This window comes from Coregonus clupeaformis, unplaced genomic scaffold (genome assembly GCF_020615455.1).
Source record: "Coregonus clupeaformis isolate EN_2021a unplaced genomic scaffold, ASM2061545v1 scaf0058, whole genome shotgun sequence".
Lineage (NCBI taxonomy): Eukaryota > Metazoa > Chordata > Actinopteri > Salmoniformes > Salmonidae > Coregonus > Coregonus clupeaformis.
This window is the reverse complement of record NW_025533513.1, coordinates 309,491-331,704: the sequence shown is the minus strand read 5'-3', so window position 1 is coordinate 331,704 and position 22,214 is coordinate 309,491. Positions and strand designations below refer to the sequence as shown.

General features: G+C 42.7%; 2 protein-coding genes across 5 annotated transcripts in view; both read right to left on the bottom strand.

Moving 5' to 3' along the window:
* Positions 1-155: 155 nt before the first annotated feature.
* Positions 156-10,510, bottom strand: LOC121549395 (ADP-ribosylation factor GTPase-activating protein 3). 4 transcript variants are annotated; one of them, XM_041861218.2, is made up of 16 exons: positions 10,326-10,510; positions 9,278-9,396; positions 8,961-9,033; positions 8,584-8,715; positions 8,327-8,407; positions 8,071-8,191; positions 7,918-7,974; positions 7,714-7,760; positions 7,345-7,496; positions 7,086-7,217; positions 5,565-5,702; positions 5,148-5,306; positions 4,786-4,909; positions 4,237-4,324; positions 2,803-2,927; positions 156-2,418 (listed from the first exon to the last, which is right to left on the bottom strand). In XM_041861218.2, exons 1-16 carry the CDS (start codon positions 10,392-10,394, stop codon positions 2,401-2,403), a joined length of 1,635 nt encoding a protein of 544 aa, XP_041717152.2. In that variant the 5' UTR covers positions 10,395-10,510; the 3' UTR covers positions 156-2,400. The 4 variants fall into 4 exon arrangements, with proteins under 4 accessions (XP_041717152.2, XP_041717149.2, XP_041717159.2 ...); XM_041861215.2 differs by lacking the exon at positions 10,326-10,510 and adding an exon at positions 10,167-10,256; XM_041861225.2 differs by lacking the exon at positions 10,326-10,510 and adding an exon at positions 10,167-10,256 and having other exon boundaries at positions 7,918-7,965.
* Positions 10,511-12,943: 2,433 nt separating this feature from the next.
* The window catches only part of LOC121549352 (protein kinase C and casein kinase substrate in neurons protein 2), a 35,007-nt gene continuing 25,736 nt past the window's right edge, over positions 12,944-22,214 (bottom strand). The window contains exons 8-10 of the mRNA XM_045212861.1: positions 21,557-21,681; positions 13,441-13,631; positions 12,944-13,098 (exon numbers count right to left, since the gene is read on the bottom strand). Coding sequence (XP_045068796.1) covers positions 12,986-13,098; positions 13,441-13,631; positions 21,557-21,681 — 429 coding nt within the window. The 3' untranslated portion in view covers positions 12,944-12,985. The remainder of the gene's footprint in view (positions 13,099-13,440; positions 13,632-21,556; positions 21,682-22,214) is intronic.

Genomic DNA, 22,214 nt, shown 5'->3' with positions numbered 1-22,214 from the left:
TGGAGGTTACTCACGAACGGAGGAGGAAGGCAAGACAACAGGAATGATGTATTATTAAACAAATTATGACAAGTTCACAAGGCCCCTGATGATGTGAGGCCCCAGGCAACTGCCTGAGTTTCCTAATGCTAAATCTGCCACTAGGGACATGCAAGTCCAGTATATTTTTTATTCTAAAGCAAAGTTTCTTATACACATCAGCTAAAAATGATACACACCTTGATTACACAAATTGAATGGATTTCTAAAGAGCTCATGTCTATAGATGTATTTGTTGGTAAACAAAGAGATTCGAAATCAGATGCAGAGCTTCAGGCGCTATACTATAAATGTACTTTCAAGCAACATTTTAAAAAAAAACTTGCAGGTTCTAATAAAAATACCCAAAAAGTAACTAGATCTTCCCATAATTTACATTTTTAGGGCATATGCACATGTATCCTAATTCTTTGGATTACAGTAGAAGAGATTGAACAAAAGCCCTGGTTGGTCACTGAATTACACACTATACAAAATCCAGATTCAAATGGGTAACGTTACATCTTAATTAAATATATTTGACTTCAGTGTTAAATCTCAACTCAGAGTTGGAATTAGTAAGGATCAAAATGAGAAAAATATGGTGCATAAAATGGTCAAGGAGTTAGGTAGGTGGTACTAGGTAGCCACAAATACCTCCAGCAACGTCCAGTTAGACTTCTAGCCAATCAACTCAAAAGAACAAAACCACACCATACATAAACCCCCAAAATATAACCCACATATACCCAGTGTGTAAAATATACTCTAACCACCCTAAATATTCTCTGCAAGGTACAGTTCAGAGGTAATTTACAATGAATCTGCTCAGCAAAGGGTTAGAGGTTACCCTTCACTAAAAACATAGTGCAACTGTTGTTGACATGAGTCAGGCCCTTGCAAGGGCAGCCAATGGGTCCTTGATCACATAGAGGGCCACGTCCCATTTCTCTTGCATGAGTTCCTTTCCTTGTCTCCTTTCCTTCACAGCCACAGAAGGGTGAAATTATTGGATGGGTGTCCTGTGTTCCTCTCATAGAGGAATGTAGTCACAGAAAATAGAACAGGTTATTTGGCTGCGTTTAGGCAGGCAGCCCAATTCTGATCTTTTTTTACACAGATCTTTTCACATTAGATCTTTTTCAGATTTGATTGGTCTAAATAAAAATGAGTGAAAGAAAAAAAGAAAGATCAGAATTGCGCTGCCTGTCTAAACGCAGCCTTTGAGAGTATTGGGACAGTACATTAAGATACTACTCCTTTCATTCATCTGAACTGATAGCCAAGAGTAGTATGGAGAATATGTTGGCTGCTGAGAGGCAGACCAGATCACGCTACACTGTATAGGACCGTATCCTACCACAGTGTGTCTACACACACACAACATTATATATTACACAATGACAACACAAAGAAATCCCTGTGAGTATTTGGTCCTTCAGTCAAGTGACCCAAGTGAGTGATAGACGTAAGTACACTTCTAAGTCTAAGGGCACTTTCAAACCAATGCAACCAATGCTTCAAAACCACAGCAGACACCTTTTTTCAGAGAGCAGTGTACAGGTGGATACAAGTTACTGAAATGGCGGATTTACACTACCATGTCCAACAGATGAGATGGGGACCTTTTTTGTTGCACCCCATCCTGACTAGGGATCTGTCATCCAATGTAAAACCTAACAATGGTTCTCCACTTCACCCCCCCCCAAACACAAATTCAGTTGACAACCCTGAATCGGCACATGCAAAACACGTTGCAGGCATTTTGGTTTGATGGCACCCTAAAATTTAAGACATGTATCCTACATGGCAACATCTCTCTGCATTTGGCAGGTAATTAAAACAATACCCATCAGATTAATTAACTAAATGATTTATATACTGCATGTAGAAAAAAACTAGCTGTCACGCTACCAGAACATACCTTCATTGCAAATAGCTACATAAAAACCAAGGTGACCAAGATGGAATATGATTCAATAACAATTGCACAGCAGAAAAGGAACACAAAACCTAAGTCACCCTCAATTACAACCATAATGTATAATAACAAAAAATGTATTTTGGATACCACTGATATAAACATCTTTAAATAATCAAAACCAAAGGCCTGGAGACAAATTAAATAATAAGCTGCGGAAATAAGTGTTCTTCGTAATGAAATGAAAAGCATTTTCTTCATACATCTACCTCATAGAGGACGTTGTTTCGACATAACTCCAATGTAGATAATGTCGTTTTTATTCAAATAGCTGCTATATACACACGCACATACATATTTTTTTTATATATATGAACTTGGTATGTGTCCATCGCTCGTCAGGATGTTTACCGACTCCAATACCCAGGGGACCTAAGAGATTGTGTGTCCTAACACAGGACTCACGTACTGTAGTGGTCCTGAAACAAAGAAGATACAACAGGTAAGAACCTACCGCTTACACTGTACCAGTTGTTTGAGGAGTGTTGACGCTGCATAATCAGGTAACCTTTAAATAAAGTTTCCCTTGTATACAATGTACTTTGGTAACCAGTATGTTGTATCTAGCATGCCTTTAACATTTACCAAATAGTCACTGATATTGTTGTTACTCTGCACTTACATAGTAATTACATAAAGAAACTGGATTTCCAATTGGAAAATTGATAATATAAAAAGGGCAAGTCTTTGTTGAAATTGCCTTAAAGTCACAATAACACATTCACTTCAGTATGTGGCTCATGTGGGAGTCAATCTGCTGCTAGAACCAAGCTCCAACCAACAGGGCCATCTGAACCACAAACCTGAATGGACGTGACTACTCCACTGGCCATGACCGACAGCCTCCCAGCCGCAGAGCGGACTCCCAGCTTCAGCTGGGACATGTCTGGAGCACTGGGCAGGATGTTGGTCAGACGATATGAGCTGGCTGCATTGGGACCGGAGAGAGAGGTGGTTAGTAACATCAGTGGTGGTGGCAGTTGCTTTATAATAATTGTTCTTCTGATGGATAAATGGTGTACACATGCAGGGCCTGGATTCATAAAGCCTTTCAGACTAGGAGTGCTGATCTAGGATCAGGTCTCCTGTCTAATTCATTATGATCTTAAAGGCTAAACTGATCTTAGATCCGCACTCCTACTCTGAGATGCTTTGTGAATACGAGCCCTGGTGTTCACTTGATTGAGTGATATGAATGGTTAAAATGTACACTTGAAAGTGTGATTATATGAATGGTTAAGTTGTGGCGAAATCCTGCACGGAGCCTTCTCCGTGCGCTGCCACTTTAAGAGCGCATCAGCAGTCAGAAGGAAATAAAGATAGCTCTTCCGGCTCTCGGTTGGCGCGGCAGTTTGATAGTGTGTGCAACTCTGCAGAAGTCTTGTTTATTTTCAGCGTGCTTAGTTTGTAAAGCGTTTAAGTCGATCGGCGGTGTTACCGCTCTAGGTCGTGGTTGTAATCTTTTGGGGCCGCACATGTCATTAACCGCATGGATTAGTAGCAACATTGTTGCTAAGCTTTGAAAAACAAACCAACAGACAGTGCAACTGCAAGCCTGAAATCAACAGCTAAGACCCCCCCCCCCCCCTCTCACACACATTTCCCCTCTATCGCTCCAGTGCTTTCCACTGCAGAATACTATTTTTTCCCCCACTGCGCTCCTTTTGATGTTCAGTGTCGCTGGACTATTATGGCCGGATGTATTGGGGTTGACATTTTAGTTAAAGTGAGGTTGCTTGAGAGTTTGTTGTTTGAACTGTATTGATTTTGTGTGGGACTATTGACATTTGGCCAAGAAGATTTTTGGACATTTTAAGGCCTTTGTTTTGTCTATGAACACCCCCCCCACACCCATTCATACCCCCAGCTCACTCCTCCACCGGGACTTAATACAGAATATTGCAAATTCTCTAAGATTGATGACTGGGTTCTTTCTTAATTGTTTCTAAGAAGTGGCCTTTAAATTGCTCTGTCATTATTCTTGTATGAGGTATTATTGGTTGGGTTCCCCCTGTGCTGTAACGTGTGTAACGTCTCCTTTCTGTCCACTGGCTATCTGGCCAACAGGCTACACTCTAGGCAGTCTCTTCTGCTGATGTGTGTCTGGTAGCAATACTCCATCTATCCTACCCTTTTCCTTTGGGCAGGGTTAATACCTGCCTGGCGCCCAAACAAACATATTTATCTTTACCCTCTAACAATACCGCTACAAAGTGTACACTTGTTGGCTTCCCTACCAGTCTGTTTCTTTGGGTCATCAAACAGGTCAGCTGAGCTGATGGAGTTGCTCCCAGAGAACCTCTCCAGGCGAGTCTTCGCCTCGTACTGCATGGAAACAACCACATTAATACTTTATACTACAAATTACATACCTAATACTAAACAATGAACATACTATTACACATAGGGGTTTTACTGTAACAGGGATTTTCAGGTAGATAAAAAGGACAGTAGTTGTAGATAATATCAATCAAAAAGCAAAGTTGCAACAGGGAGACACAGCCAGAACAGAAGCAGCCTTCTCTGAAAAATACCTTCTATATGAATCCCACAACATCGAATGAACTGTAAACACCAGCCTGAGAGGCTTGTAGGAATGTCACAGACTAGCGTTAAACTTTAACCATAACAGTCAACACTGGCAGACATTTGATACTGGCAGTTAAATTGGTCAAAAGATAGGAACATTAGTACAACAGATATATATATTCAAATAATTTCACATTACAATTACACTTTTTTTTATGTATTTTTTTTATTTGTGTGTCCCGTGACAGTGTGCCTACCTCAGAGTCGTCCTGCTTGCCAAAGTACATGTCAGAGGAGATGGCCTTGACATCCCCAAACTTCTTGCGGGCTTCGCCTGAGTCCGATACAGGGACTGGGTCTGCTTTCCGCCGGGCTGCAGTCCTGTGTGTGAGTGAGTGAGAGAGAGAGAGAGAGAGAGAGAGAGAGAGAGAGAGAGAGAGAGAGAGAGAGAGAGAGAGGGAGGGAGGGTGCATTCAGTGAACAACTGCAGTGAGAAACTTGAAATATAATTTTTTTTTAAAATAGTGGCTCAGGGGACTTATCCGGCCAAAATAAAAAGTTACTTTTTCATATGCATCTCTGTATTTTCATCCCTGGAAATCAAACAGTTATATAGTACCTGTCGTCCTGTGAAGAACTCTTGGTGCTCAGGTAGAAGTCTGGCTCCTTGCTCTCTTTCCTCCAGCCAGACTCCCCAGTCTCGTTCCAATTGGAGAAGAACTTGTCAGAGGATTCTGTCGGGTCATCAAACTTGGTCATTGAACTGGTCATCGACATCCTGAAGGGGTTCATATGGAAAAGAGAGCTCAGTCTAGATTGTAACTGATTTCGTTTTTTGGGCGACTCAAATCCTGCCAGATCATAGCCTGGTCCCAGATCTTTTTGTGATGTCTTTCCAACTCCCATTACAAGACAACACAAATATCTGAGACCAGGCTAGCCATATTAGTGATTACTTCCAAGAAGGAATGACAGAAGGAATGATCTATTGCTAAAGTATTGGAACGTGGCCGGAGTTTGTAGGTGGTGTGGTCACCTGGATGTGAAGGAGCCTTCGTCGGTCTCCTCTTCCTCCTTCTCTGTGTACCTCCGGCTCTTAGTGGGCTGCTTGGACCCCACTGGGCTCTCCTGCTGGATGGTGTGCATGTCTGACAGCACAGAGTGTGACACTCCACTAGAGGGAGATAGAGGGGGAGGGAGGGAGGGACACAATGGAGTCAAATAATCATCATAGTATTTGTTACCACAATATCTCCAATGGTTACAACATGTTTCACTCCCAATAACTCCCAGTGTTAATACTAAAAGTGTTAATACTAATTGTAATTATTTTGCACTATAGCCTATTTATTGCCTTACCTCCATAACTTGCTACATTTGCACACACTGTATATATATTTTCTGTTGTATTTTTGACTTTATGTTTTGTTTTACCCCATATGTAACTCTGTGTTGTTGTTTTTAATCGCACTGCTTTGCTTTATCTTGGTCAGGTCGCAGTTGTAAATGAGAACTTGTTCTCAACTGGCTTACCTGGTTAAATAAAGGTTAAATTAAAAAAACAAAGTAATTATTTTAGATCAGTGTTTCCCAAACTAGGGGTCATGACCACATGTGGGGGTCACCTGATTTGAAAATGGGGTCGCGAGAGAAAATTCGACTTGGTTCATTGAACCAGGGTTTTGTCAGTAACCTCTGGTAGCCGCTAGATGTGGTTGTAATAAACAGTGGTTCCTGTTTTCTTCTTACGAATGTGTGTCTATCTTTTGAACCGTTTAAACTACAAAATATTATGACCGGGATTGGGCTCCCGAGTGGCGCAGCGGTCTAAGGCACTGCATCTCGGTGCTTGAGGCGTCACTACAGACCCCCTGCTTAAATTCCAGGCTGTATCACAACTGGCCGTGATTGGGAGTCCCATAGGGCGGCGCACAATTGGCCCAGCGTCGTCCGGGTTTGGCCGGTGTAGGCCGTCATTGTAAATAAGAATTTGTTCTTAACTAACTTGCCTAGTTAAATAAAGGTTAAATAAAAAATAAAATTAATTAAACCGAGTCACTGAAAGATAAGACTCCCAGGAACACGTACTGTTTCCCTTTACTAGCCATTAGAACTGAGTGGACAAGACCAGGCACTAAATCAGACGGGGGGAAAAAGAACATCAATGATGATGTTCCTTTCTACACAGAAGACCATACAACATTATTGCCTGATGATCATCTGAACGTCCCAGTACCTTTCTGATGCATTTCAGTCACTTCAAACCATAGTCTTCAGATTGAAATACTGCCCAAAATACTGTCTGACTGACTTCTAAGACTGTCATAGCGCAAACTAAAAAAGTTAACATTGGCTGATGACTACATAACATTTTTTTACATGGTGGGTTTGCAAAATGGGGTCGCATGCCCAAAAAGTTAGGGGTGAGTGACTTATCCCCTGCAATGTAAAGTACCCCTTTAAAACTATGCTACATAGGCCATCTGTAAAAAGTGTGTTTATAAATAAACTAATCCTCTTATCATCCCCGCCACCACCATCAATTCAATCCCCCCACCTCCTGCTGCCAAAGCCCATGCCCAGTCTCTCAGCCTGTTCCTTCTTCTTCTCCCCCATCCCCTTCATCTTCTCTCTGTTACTCCTCTGCTGCTCCTCCAGATCCTTATAGGCCAGTCTCATGGAGGCACCACTGGAGAAAGCGAGAGAGAGAGTTTGAGAGAGACTTGTGTGTGTAATGTTTACTATACATTTCTCAGGCCAATAAAGCCCATTTTAATTGAAATTGGAGACACAGAGAGAGAGAGCGAGAGACTCACATGGATTCCCCTGCTGGTTGGGGGCTGTTCTTGGTGGTGGGTGCTGTATCTCTCTCATTGATTTTGTCGACTGCCTGTGCTTTCTTCTCCAGGTCACAGAAACTCTGTTTGCTCACCTTCTTACCCCCAAGACCACCTTTCTTAGCGCCCAACTGAGACAAAACACAGGACACAGACGTGAATACGTGCCTACTAATCTACTGACAAACATCCATAAGAGATGTATACAGTCCATTCACACTAAAGCACACATAGCCCAATGCAAGTTAAGCATCACCAAATTCACTCTTAATCACATTCAAGAGCACAACACACATAGGTACAGGGGAGGAACATTACCTCCCTAGTCCACTACCATAGAGTACATACGGTTTTCTTGGCCCCTGCTGGTTTCTTCTTGAGAAGAGAGGAGGACTCTGTAAGGGAGAAGGAACAGCGGGCATTAGAAATACAGTTTATAGAAACTGCTAAGAGCTACTGACCCAGGCTCAGATATTTAATGTCCTCCTAACGCTTAAGGTTCTAGTTGAGTATCTCTTAAGGTTCTAGGGCATAAGCTCTTGGTCCTCTTACCTAAGGATTCTTTAGGAGACACACTTAGCACGTCAACACTGGGACCCTCTGTATTACCTGAAGACAGAAAGAGTTTAGGGCATAGACGACATGGACACACAGATGCAAGTGTGTGTGTGTGTTTCTAGTGTAAATATTGACGTAGAGGTGCACCGTTTTTGTCTCTCTCGGTTTCTTTTGTAGATGGTTCCTCTACTGGGGCGGGGCTTAGATTCATCTGGGCTGAGCTTGTTATATTAGGCTGGGCGGAGCTACGATCATCAGGGAATGCCTGCTAAAATACGCAAGGCAAGAACAAGACCATGTAAACAACATGCACACACCCATAACCTTGTACAATTTCAAACAAATAAGTATTAACAGTCCAACAGTCACACACACACTTAGGGACGTGCACACACACACACACCTGTGTGTGCATACTGAAGAAATCCTCCTCCTTATTGACGGGAGATGTTGGAGAGAGTGGGGCCTGGCTGTCCAGCCACAACTGCAGGGAAACAAAACAGAGGATTCATTGGCATCTATAAGGACCTATGTACACAATCATTCATTCAGCCATGTTGATGCGACACGATTATGTTGTTAAAGACAGTATAACAAGTAACCAATATTGACTAAATCCATTTTTGCCCAGTGGAACGTCTGGATGGATGTGTGTGGTACCTCAGTGCCGAAGCGCCTTGTGGCCTGCGTGGCCGAGATCTTGATCTTCTCGCGGTATAGCGCAGCGGCTCGGCTGTTGTACTTGGTGTTGGCGGCATTGGACGTGCAGCCTTGCTGGGCAAAGAAGGCATTCTGAGAGACGGGGGGGGGGGGGGGGACGGGGACGGGGGGGGGAACAATGGTTTGAATTATACATTGTCTGTAATACAAAGGCGTTATAATAGTATTGCATACATCATACAGGTCTCATAGAAATAATGCTCACTCATGCAGTCAGAAACAGAACTACTAGTACAACCCTCTGAGCGCTTAACAACACAGCAGGTTGGGATGTGGCTGCCCACCAGTCAGTGCCCACCGTGGATGGCTTTACTCACCGCGCTGGCGTTGCCGCCCACCTGCATGCATCGCACCTGGTACCAGGACCAGTTAGAGTCCAACTCAGTAGACCTGAAACAAACAGTACATGGTTCTGATTCTGAACACTCCATCGGGCCATAATGTGTCTAAACTGCATGTTGTATGAAGCCAATGGCCCTGTCCAGAAACAACCGCTAGCACCTACCCACTAGTGTAGATCTGAAAGAACAGGATAGGTCTAAGTAATATAGCAGTTAAACATTAGACCCATCCAGTGCTGACAAGTGCCTATGGGGTAGGCGACAAATGTTGTTTTTAATTCATTGCTCCTTACCTGATGAATGACAGGTGCACTCCTAATGACCTGTGTGTTCCTGAGCAGTCTATACAGAGAAACACTCCATAGGTGATACTGGCCCAACTAGGATTCTTAGCTGAACAGTCAAAGCACGCCTGTAATAGAAAAGAAGTTAAGCAACATGTGACTTGAATACAGACAAGGTGTTCGCTGTCCCCTTTATGCAGTGATAAGTCTATGGGGACATTGATAAGCAAGTTAATATGAGCACATGCCAAATAGATAGCAAAACACTAACAATGAAGCAACCCAGTAGCGTGGAGGTCTGAAGTGCAAAATATTGACCTCATACTGTATGTATGTATGGATGTATGTATGTATATATATTTATTTATACTACTATTCCTTTCTTGTCTAAACAAATCGTTTTTTTTTTATTGCCTCTACTTGTCCGCATATTAAGAGAACGCCAACATTAACCAAAAGTAGATTTAAGCTAACTAGTTACACATGTTGCAATATAGTGTAAACAATGTTTCCAAAACAGCTTTTCGATGCTTGCGGTTGCAACATCGTCGCGTTTAATGTAGGCCTAAACAGCAGACGGAAACAGCTGGAATCGACAGTTTATGAGCAGAAGGTATTGTTTACGTCGGTGTGAGGTCTTTGTGGTGTCCATGAGTCAACATTTACCAGCTATCTATAATTTAGAATAAATACACTGACGGTAATGAAATAGACTGTCCAACCAGAGTTCCTAAAGTACCATCTTTGATCCAACTGTCATCACCCCACATGACAGCTGGCTCGGCGTGGCTGTCCAGGATGTCCTATATATCGTTCTATTTAAACTGCGCACGTTAACAAATAATTTCTTAAACACTGCAAAAATCTCCTTTGGCAGGAGGACATGCAATGGGCATACGTGGTTCAAAGCTTTTCCATGTGCATTTGTTACGACGCATCTTCCCTTGCCCAGCAAAACAGTGCGACGTGTCATTTTCCCCCTCGCTCTGAAGCTAGCTAGCGCTACTTCCTAGTTAAAGAACGAGAGCATATCAAGACACCGCTTATCAACTCTCACCTTATTCGTAGAAAGGGAACGTAGTCGTTTGAAAATTGTGGAAATATCTTGCTTGGTGGGCTCTGACATCTTTCCACCTGTTGTTAATTTCACCTGATAGGTAAAGTTTAGCAAATTTGTTTCCCTGGGAGTCAAGAAGGATTCCGAACTCTTGTCATGGGTAAAGGCACACGTCAGAACGATAACATTTTTGGCGCTGCTCTGATTGGTCAGCAATAACACGTGGGCATTGCTATTGTAACATGGAAGTCTGGGTAATGAAGTTCAATTTCTTTCTATTATCCTTGACACTATGTTTAATTGAAAAAAGAAAAGAAATGACAACAGTGAAACTTCTCTTTTCGTTCAATTCATTTATAATGTATGCTGTGGGATAACATTGACAAATTGAGTTGTGCAAGTAAAGCTGCTGCTGACTGTGTTCTGTTGATGACATGACCTGAAACGCACAGCATAACCTCTCACACTGACAGAAAACTAATATCAAACCAAATCTATCTTCCCCTCGAAATGCAGTTGTAGGCATAAAATGTAGGTGATATTTCCAGGAGCATCATGTGAGCGCATTCTTTAGCAAACACTAATGTAAGAGCCATAACATCAACTCCCAATATGAGAAACATATACTAGAGATGGGAATTGGGATAGGTCCTATACCATATATAGTTTGCCAATACTGGTAATGCACATGTGGTGGAGTTAAGGGTGTGTGTGTCTCAATCATTCATTAACTTTGAAAAGAAAATGAGAAAAAATATAATCTGTTATTTGTCAATTACTAATCATACGTAGGCTATGGCCCCTCTGGATAAAAATTGTAATTATATTTACAAATGCAACAAGACAGCAAATTCACAAGACATTCGCAATAAAACATACAATTATTGTACAAACTGATTTTTTTTCTCCGAATCACAGCATTTCGTCCGACAGAGAAGAACAAAAGCACTTAAGGCATCTCATAAATTAACAGTCTTCAATTTCCAAATAAAAATCACCACAACTCCCTAATCTTTAACTGCTTAAGTTGTTCGTAGGTTCCTCGCTATTTACATGCAAACATACTTTTATTAAATCGGACCCTCTAGTTTGTGAAAAACAGTAAAAACTGTGGTTTTTATTGCTGAACGTGTAACATTGTTTCGCTGGCACAAAAAAATATATATTCTCCCAAAGCTTTGAATTCGACATCCAGTGCAAGCTGGGGCTAAAGCTCCTAACTTCAAGTGAGACACCTTATTCCCAAACATTCAGTGTTGGAAGAAAAAAACAACATTCACATGAAGTAAAAATCTACCAACAGAATGTGAAGTCAATTGTGTGAATAGCGGTTGTCACAAATGGCACCCTATTTCCTATATAGTGCACTACGTTTGACCAGAACCCTATGTGCCCTGGTGAATGTCCCTGATACTAAAATGACCAGCAAACGTGTACAATCAATAGGTGAGCCGATACAATCAAACAATTCAAGAATATACAATCAATTAAGGCAGAGGGGTAAAGGTTACAGGAAAACTTATTAAAAGCTGTGAGGGTGAGTGCGTCACTTATTGATAAAATGTGGGTTGGAGCAACCTGGTATCAGAGCATTTAAGTAAAGAATAATACGAAATGCTGAGACCCAGCTGGTTGGAGACGGTGGAAGAACTGGATAGAATTAATCATATCGGTTTCTCTCATTCATCAACTATTCGCTGAGAAAAAAAGTATATTTCTAATCAGATTTAAAATACAAAAAAGGGATGATGAGACTTGACAAATGTGAACTATAGGCATCATATACAATGTTGTTGTGTAAAACCTAATTGTTCAGAACCGGCACTGCCATGAATCCCAAGCCCTTCACTCAAAAGATTTGAAAAAGTCTAAAATAAGAAAACGGGTTGTAGGTTCTGATATTTCGGACAAATGGCTTTCATAATGTAAAAAAACAACAACATCGATTACTGTCAAAAGGATGGGGTGAAGGACATTCAAAACAGCACACAAGGCTTCCAAATCGCATCCTGGACTCCAAACTGGTGTTACAATAGAATCAGATCTATAGAACTAAAAATATGTATCACCAACTGTCTACAGCAAAAATGAATTAAAGAGTCAACCGAGAGATTGATTGGAGACCTAAAAGTAGTTTCAAATAAAATCAAATCTAAAATGTGCAATACACACATGTATATCCTCTCCCATGTCTGTTCACATCTTTTAAATCTGTTTATTCCTTCAATATCTTCATAACTTCAAGCTACAATTGGAGATTTACATGTTTTCAATAGCTTTTTATATTTTTTCTGTAACAGTAATGGCTTTAAGTAACATGTGCATTTGTAGCTGGCTTTAGACTCTGTACTGGGTGTCCCATCATAAAAGTTGACAATGAGAGCAGGCCGTAGTTGTAGGAAGATTTGTGTTTGTGCACATGGGATCCAGGAAGATAAAACAGAGAGAGCTACATCATCATCTCATCTTCGATGGGCAAACCCCTTCCTTCTGCCACCCCCTTTCTCCCCACCCACCCCCCACTGTGGCCAGCCTCTACCACGTAGGGGGTGAGAGGGGTGAATGCGAGGCCTGCCCCACCCCGCCCACCCTCCTGCCCCATCTCCTCCTCCACATCCTCCTCCTCTCTCTCTTTTTCCTCCTCGTCCTTCGCTCTGTCATTACTGGATGTCTTCTACGTAGTTGGCGGGGTAGAGGCCCACCACGCCATCTTTCAGGCGCCCTCTGCACCAGCCCTGGTCGTCCTCGTTTCCTATCTTGGTGAACTCCTCGCCTTCAGGACAAAAAGGAGAACAGGGAGGAAGGGACAGATTATTATATGAAAAGATAGTGGTAGATGATGAGCATGTCTTTCTGTTGAGCAGTTTCAAAAATGATCTGTGACTCACAATTCAGCCTCACTCACTTTTCTCTGTGTTCTAATGGTCATAGATAACTGATCTGACAGGACATGGCAAGTAAAAGAAGACTGGTGGAGACATCCAGTCCTTTCACTTAGCAGTGGTCATACAGGAGAGCAGACTAGAGAATAAGGGGACAGGGCAGGGGACTTTTCACTCGCATAGTCTTTCAAGTATTCTCGCAGTCACTCACACACACGCACACACACACACACCTGCTTTGAAGCTGAGTTCATCCTGCTCCTGTCCTTCGTAGTCGTAGATGGCGCGCACGGCCACAGACACCACTGAGGATGCCGGCTCCACCTCAAATGGGTTCCCGTCGCCGTTGGCGTCCTCCATGGAAAACGGGTTCACCCCAGTCTCCTCATCCGACCACTCCTGCGACTTCTCCACACTGCTGGCGCTAGACGGACACAGAGGAGCCAATCAATATAAGGGACATTTGAAAATGTCACTTGTCAATCATGCCCTGCTCACACACCGATTGGACAATCCAGCATGCCAGGCGAGAGAAGCGGGAACAAAAAGAGTTAAGAGGGCCTGGTAGAACAACGACACCAATGTAGAGTACAGCACAACACGTAGAAGGCCCAGCAAATGCATCTCCGAATCCACCCGGATACATAGACTGTAAGCATATAGGTTTCTCCCTTCCTCTCTCAAATCAACCAATGGGGGAAAAACATGCCTTTTTAGGAAACCAATGCTGTGAGGTTTTGTTGGCGAATGGATTTGTGAGTTTGCTTTGACACCACTTGGAGTGGACACACAGACAGAGTGCTGAGGTAAGGCAAGTCAACACAATGGCACAGTGACACGAGTGCAGTACAAAAGCATGGTTGGAGTTCACCCCATCCACCACTGGAGGGAGGTAGATGTACAGTAATCAGATGAACAAACACCCTTCTTCCCCAGTCAGAGAAAACCCATGAAACACACACACACACATCCTCAGGTTACAGTCAGACCCTTGCAGCTGGTACACTCAAACACCTTTGTCATCTCATAGTTCCTGCTTTATGCCAGAGAGACTGAGACACACACACTGTTGACTTTATGAGTGCCGGTTTCTCTGCCCGGCCTTGAGTCAATATCAGACCTGGCGTAAAACAGGACCCAATATAGGTTTATATAAGTTCAAGACAGGCTTTTGTTTAAAGTCAAAATTCTATAGAAATTGTATTTTTAAGTTCCAACTTGCAACAGATCTGACTGTACAGTAACCACAGACAGGAAAAATACATACACACACACGCGCAGAAAGGATGCTCTGCAGGACTTGGCAGTTGGTACTGTTAGGAGTAATGACTAATGTAGGGTTGGTGTGATCGCTCACTGAGAGCCCATGCACAGTAACACAGCCTGCCGCTAGCCAGGGAGAGGGAAGGAGAGAGGAGGAGAGAGGAGGAGAGGGGAGGAGAGCGGAGGAGAGAGGAGAGGGGAGGGAAGGAGAGCAGAGGAGAGAGGAGGGAAGGAGAGAAGAGGAGAGGGAAGGAGAGCAGAGGAGAGGGGAGGGAAGGAAAGGGAAGGAGAGAGGAGGGAAGCGGTAGAAAAAAGAAAGGAGGGGTGAGAAAAGAGAGAGCGAGAGAGGGAAAAGGGAGGAGAGGAATAAAAGAGAAGTAATGAAAAATAAAGATGGTAGAGGACAGAAAGGATGTGCCTCAACAGTGTGTTATTGAAGTGTTTCTCAGGGGTGCACATTTTTGTTTTAGCCCAGCACTAGCTCACCTGGTTCAACTACTCAACTAATCAGCAAGCCCTGTGTGCTAGTGCTTGGCTGGAACAAACATGTGCAGCCCTGAGAAACACTTGTGTAACACTAAAATAGTAAATTCACCCAAAGACTGAGGGAAAGAGAAAACAAGAAGAGAGGGAGGGAAGGAAAGCAGGGAGAGGAGTGGGTCTCTTTTTCACCAACGTTTTCACTTCCTCCACTTTTTTGACATTGAGCGGACTGCGGTTGTTGTTGTTGTTGACGACAGTGGGCTGTTCCTTCATGGTCTCCTGGAGATCCTCGTCGTCGTCATCCTCGAAGGGGTTCGAACCCACCGGCTCTGTGCTAGTGGGCACAGTCAGGCTGACCACACGGAGAGAGGCATTTGTGACACACACATACACATACTCATACACACCTTGAATCCAGACAGCTTCGTGACATAGCAAAAGCTGAATCGAAAACCTTGGATGAGGGTTTAGGACATAATGGACACACAACGAGTACACAAGTGACACGTCCAACCATAACCAATTAAATAGACAATATGAGCATTGTGACAACAAACACATGACGAGGCAACGCTGGTTACGTATGTTTTTTAGACATCCATTGTGACACTAGGAGAGTCACACAAAATAAGCATGTTAAGTTGACAAATAAGAAGTGGCCAGTTTTCCATTCCAATTTTCATTCATACAACATTTATACACCTTCACCAATTCCTCTTCTGCTTTTACTAGCATTTTATTAGTGCTTTTCCCCAGCTGATACTCTCTGGGTTTGAGAAAACGTTCCAATTCTTGACTTCACCAGGAATGAATTCTGAATTCCAATTTGACCCATATAACAGCCCATTTCCCTAGACACTTCAGGTAGATCTGAGAGGATCAGATTGGTTTAAGCAATATGGCAATAGCTCCATCTTGCCCTCTGATTGGCTAGGTCAAAGCATCACCATATTAGTGACACCTATCTTGAAGAAAAAAACAATGTTATCTAGAGAAGTACCTTGGGTTAGAGACTGGGGGTAGATTTGGAATTCCACACTAGTCTGCTGTGAGAATGAATTACAATGAAGTCACCCTAGACATTGATCTACAGTCAGTTTTGTATTTCCCCCCTAATAGTTAAGGTTAGGATTTGGGGAAGGTAAGCTGATCCTAGGCCTGTGCTTAGAGGCAACTTCAACCAGGAACATCATATGTTTACAGTGCAGTTGGACCATGGCACGTAGTAGCTATCTGTCCAATCACAACGTCACTGCACTGTGGACAAAATGTGAACACCTTTATTGACAGTCACGGCACTACGCTCTCTGAGGTAACCAAATCTCTCCCAGAGGAGTTGAAACACCAAATAAACACTGAACGGCGGCAACAATGTAACTTTAGTTGGCAGCAGTCAGGAAAAAAAGGATGTTATATTAGGTCTCAGACCAATACCAGTCTGCTTTTAGGTGATAGGCACAACTGTTCCTTGTAGATTATATATAGGGTAATAGTCGATCGTTAGTTGCCCATAAACAACTTTTAAAGTAAGCAAATTATAAAATGCCCATATAGCAGTGAACTATCCCTTTACGGGGGATAGCTAGATAGATGTACTATCCCTTGTAGTGGTTGTACCTCTGATTTTGCTAGAGCGTAGGAATGTGGACCAACTCTCATAATACATGAACATGAGGAAGGAGTGTGGTTATACTACAGTCCAGACAAGATGTTCACTGTTACCCCCTTTTCCTTATATGGCCATTGTTTGTACAGTCTATTGTTTGTGTTGCTGTGAAAATGCATTTCCACTTTGAGTACAACTAATCTTGACTGAAGTGTACAATGGAAATGCGCACACACACACTTGTTTCATTATCCTTGTGGGCACCAAACAATTGATTCCCATTCAAAATCAAATTTTCCCTATCCCTAAACTTTTCTGAGCCGAGGTCACTGAGTCAAAATGCAGGCAGAGAGCTAATGAGATCTGAAGTCACCCTAGACATTGATCTAGGGTCAGTTTTGTTATTAAAAGTTTTGTATTTTCCCCCTAATGGTTAAGGTTAAGGTTTGTGGAAGGTAAGCTGATCCTAGATCTGTGCTTTGTAGATATATATACACACAGTACCAGTCAAAAGTTTGGACACACCTACTCATTCAAGGGTTTTTCTTTATTTTTTACTATTTTCTACATTGTAGAATAATAGTGAAGACATCAAAACTATGAAATGACACATATGGAATCATGTAGTAACCAAAAAAGTGTTAAACAAATCAAAATATTTTATATTTGAGATTCTTCCAAGTAGCCACCCTTTGCCTTGATGACAGCATTGCACAATCTTGGCATTCTCTCAACCAGCTTCATGAGGTAGTCACCTGGAATGCATTTCAATTAACAGGTGTGCCTTGTTAAAAGTTCATTTGTGAAATTTCTTTCCTTCTTAATGCGTTTGAGCCAATCAGTTGTGTTGTGACAAGGTAGGGGTGGTATACAGAAGATAGCCCTATTTGGTAAAAGACCAAGTCCAAATTATGGCAAGAACAGCTCAAATAAGCAAAGAGAAATGACAGTCCATCATTACTTTAAGACATGAAGGTCAGTCAATCCGGAACATTTCAAGAACTTTGAACGTTTCTTAAAGTGCAGTCGCAAAAACCATCAAGCGCTATGATGAAACTCGCTCTCATGAGGACCACCACAGGAAAGGAAGACCCAGAGTTACCTCTGCTGCAGAGGATAAGTTCATTAGAGTTAACTGCACCTCAGATTACAGCCCAAATAAATGCTTCAGAGTTCAAGTAACAGACACATCTGAATATCAACTGTTCAGAGGAGACTGCGTGAATCAGGCCTTCATGGTTGAATTGCTGCAAAGAAACCACTACTAAAGGACACCAATAATAAGAAGAGACTTGCTTGGGCCAAGAAACACGAGCAATGGACATTAGACCGGTGGAAATCTGTCCTTTGGTCTGATGAGTCCAAATTTGAGATATTTGGTTCCACCGCCGTGTCTTTGTGAGACACAGAGTAGGTGAACGGATGACCTCCGCATATGTGGTTTCCACCATGAAGCATGGAGGAGGTGGTGTGATGGTGTGGGGGTGGATTGCTGGTGACACGGTCAGTGATTTATTTAGAATTCAAGGCACACTTAACCAGCATGGCTACCGCAGCATTCTGCAGCGATACGCCATCCCATCTGGTTTGCGCTTAGTGGGACTTTCATTTGTTTTTCCAACAGGACAATGACCCAACACACCTCCAGGCTGTGTAAGGGCTATTTTACCAATTAATTTTTTTATTAATTTTTTAAAAATTAATTAGTCATTTAGCAGACTCTCTTATCCAGAGCGACTTACAGGAGCAATTAGGGTTAAGTGCCTTGCTCAAGGGCACAGACAGATTTTTCACCTAGTCGGCTCGGGGATTAGAACCAGCGACCTTTCGGTTACTGGCACAACGCTCTTAACCACTAAGCTACCTGCCGGAGAGTGATGGAGTGCTGCATCAGATGACCTGGCCTCCACAATCCCCCGACCTCAACCAAATTGAGATGGTTTGGGATGAGTTGGACCGCAGAGTGAAGGAAAAGCAGCCAACAAGTGCTCAGTATATGTGGGAACTCCTTCAAGACTGTTGGAAAAGCATTCCAGGTGAAGCTTGTTGAGAGAATGCCAAGAGTGTGCAAAGCTGTCATCAAGACAATGGGTGGCTGTTTGAAGTTTGAAATATATTTTGATTTGTTTAACACTTTTCTAGTTACTACATGATTTCATATGTGTTATTTCATAGTTTTGATGTCTTCCCTATTATTCTACAATGTAGAAAATAGTAAAAATAAAGAAAAACCCTTGAATGAGTAGGTGTGTCCAAACTTTTGACTGGTACTGTCTGTGTGTGTGTGTGTGTGTGTGTGTGTGTGTGTGTGTGTGTGTATGTGTATGTATATATAAATAAATAATACTCGATAGTTAGTTGCCCATAAACAACTTTTAAAGTGAACAAATTATAAAAATGCCCATATAGCAGTAAACTATCAATTTAAGGGGGGATTGTTAGATAGATGTGCTTTCCCTTTAAGGGGGATAGCTCAATAGATGTATTTTCCCTTTAAGGGGGATAGCTAGATAAATGTACAGTCGTGGTCAAAAGTTTTGAGAATGACACAAACATCAATTTTTATGATGGCAATTTGCATATACTCCAGAATGTTATGAAGAGTGATCAGATGAATTGCAATTAATTTCAAAGGCCCTGCCACAAAAGGACCAGCTGACATCATGTCAGTGATTCTCTCGTTAACACAGGTGAGAGTGTTGACGAGGACAAGGCTGGAGATCACTCTGTCATGCTGATTGAGTTAGAATAACAGACTGGAAGCTTTAAAAGGAGGGTGGTGCTTGAAATCATTGTTCTTCCTCTGTTAACCATGGTTACCTGCAAGGAAACACGTGCCGTCATCATTGCTTTGCACAAAAGGGGCTTCACAGGCAAGGATATTGCTGCTAGTAAGATTGCACCTAAATCAACCATTTATCGGATCATCAAGAACTTCAAGGAGAGAGGTTCAATTGTTGTGAAAAAGGCTTCAGGGCGCCCAAGAAAGTCCAGCAAGCGCCAGGACCGTCTCCTAAAGTTGATTCAGCTGCGGGATCGGGGCACCACCAGCTCAGGAATGGCAGCAGGCAGGTGTGAGTGCATCTGCATGCACAGTGAGGCGAAGACTTTTGGAGGATGGCCTGGTGTCAAGAAGGGCAGCAAGGAAGCCACTTCTCTCCAGGAAAAACATCAGGGACAGACTGATATTCTGCAAAAGGTACAGGGATTGGACTGCTGAGGACTGGGGTAAAGTCATTTTCTCTGATGAATCCCCTTTCCGATTGTTTGGGGCATCCGGAAAAAAGCTTGTCCGGAGAAGACAAGGTGAGCGCTACCATCAGTCCTGTGTCATGCCAACAGTAAAGCATCCTGAGACCATTCATGTGTGGGGTTGCTTTCTCAGCCAAGGGAGTGGGCTCACTCACAATTTTGCCTAAGAACACAGCCATGAATAAAGAATGGTACCAACACATCCTCCGAGAGCAACTTCTCCCAACCATCCAAGAACAGTTTGGTGACGAACAATTCCTTTTCCAGCATGATGGAGCACCTTACCATAAGGCAAAAGTGATAACTAAGTGGCTCGGGGAACAAAACATCGACATTTTGGGTCCATGGCCAGGAAACTCCCCAGACCTTAATCCCATTGAGAACTTGTGGTCGATCCTCAAGAGGCGGGTGGACAAACAAAAACCCACAAATTCTGACAAACTCCAAGCATTGATTATGCAAGAATGGGCTGCCATCAGTCAGGATGTGGCCCAGAAGTTAATTGACAGCATGCCAGGGCGGATTGCAGAGGTCTTGAAAAAGAAGTGTCAACACTGCAAATATTGACTCTTTGCATAAACTTAATGTAATTGTCAATAAAAGCCTTTGACACTTATGGAATGCTTGTAATTATACTTCAGTATAATATGTAACTCTGTGTTGTTTTTATCGCACTGCTTTGCTTTATCTTGGCCAGGTCGCAGTTGTAAATGAGAACTTGTTCTCAACTGGCTTACCTGGTTAAATAAAGGTGAAATAAAAATAAATAAAAAATACCATAGTAACATCTGACAAAAATATCAAAAAACACTGAAGCAGCAAACTTTGTGAAGACCAATTCTCAAAACGTTTGACCACGACTGTACTATCCCTTGTAGTGGTTGTATCTCTGATTTTGCTAGAGCGCAGGAATGTGGACCAACTCTCATAATACATGAACATGAGGAAGGAGTGTGGTTATACTACGGTCCAGACAAAGATGTTCACTGTTACCTCCTTTTCCTTATATGGCCATTGTTTGTACAGTCTATTGTTTGTGTTGTCGTGAGCTGTGAAAATTAATTTCCACTGTAAGTACAACTAATTTTGATCGACACACACACACACACACACACACACCTTCACCCCTGTAGACACAGATATAGCCTACTGTACTGTAGAAGTGAGGTGACAGAGTACGTGTCTCTTATGCTGGTAGTGCGAGGCAGACCCATGTTTGGCAGTATGCACATCTGATGGATACCAAAGGGTCAAATGCTTTCTGTGCCTCACATTCCTCTCATTAACTCCCCTCTTCTCCTCCAGTGCCCACTAACACACACACACACTCCCCCAGTACACACCCTATACACACCATGGGTCATGTTTGGAGTCAATTCACCAGTGTGCAACCATTAAACAACCATTGTGCAACCGTTACAGTCAGTGGGGCAGCTCTGTATTCTCAGGGCTTGTTACAGGAATGTTTACTGTGACCATGGCAACAGCTCAGTGGTGAAAGACTTCATTCCAAAGGCTATTCTCCGGAATGCTTTACCAGCGCTCCCGATCAGCAGCAGAGAGCCTTGTTGTGGAGGAACAGTAACTATGATGTTTAGATTTGGAAGTGGTGTGTGGAATGTTTATGTGTGTGGCAGTGGTAAGAGAGTATTGGAAGCTACATTCTTTCACTGGCCTTCCGACATGTTTGTTTATCTACTGCACCTTGATAAATGTCTTCCCACTTCCTGACAGTGTGTGGTTACCTGCTGCTACTCTTGGCTGCCTGCTGCTCTTCCATTTGGCTGATGCCCGTCAGGGTGACTCCATCGGAAGGCTTCTTCTTAGTCTCTCGCCGACTCAGTGTACGGTTGAAGTCTATGGACCAGTCCTGTGACACACACACACACACACGATTAGTCATGTACCCTTGGACACAGATGAACATGATTCACATGCTCAGCTCAACAGATTCAACTTCAATGTTCAAACATTAGTAACTGAAACTGCTTGTCTTAGCAACAATACTACACTAAGGACAAGCATTGAAATAATGCACACACTTACACCCAAGTGCACACTCATTGGAAGTCTGATGCTCTAACTAGCACACTCACTAGGTAACGTTAGGCAAACATTTCTCAGGCTGTGACTAAACACTGAAGACCAGGGCTGTGGAGTACTGAAATTGTGTGTGTGTGTGTGTGGTTAAGAGAAACACATCAATCACCATAAAGACAGACATTGTTAGAGCCACCACACACCTCCACCAGAAGCTAAGGAGTGGGCTTGAATCAAAACATTATCCCAACCAACACCAACAGAACCTCATCCCAACGTTAGGAGAACATTATGCAATGCAAGCCCACAGACAGACACACAAACTTTAACATGGTCCAATACTGCCACTTTATCCACAGAAGG

Coding starts and splice junctions, on each gene's coding strand:
- LOC121549395 (XM_041861215.2), bottom strand. CDS start 10,241: ATGACACGTCGCACTGTTTTGCTGGGCAAGGGAAGATGCGTCGTAACA. Junction 9,397..10,166: donor ATGGAAAAGCTTTGAACCAC/GTATGCCCATTG, acceptor TTTCTATTACAG/GCGTGCTTTGACTGTTCAGC. Junction 7,761..7,917: donor GTCTCCTAAAGAATCCTTAG/GTAAGAGGACCA, acceptor TCTCCCTTACAG/AGTCCTCCTCTCTTCTCAAG.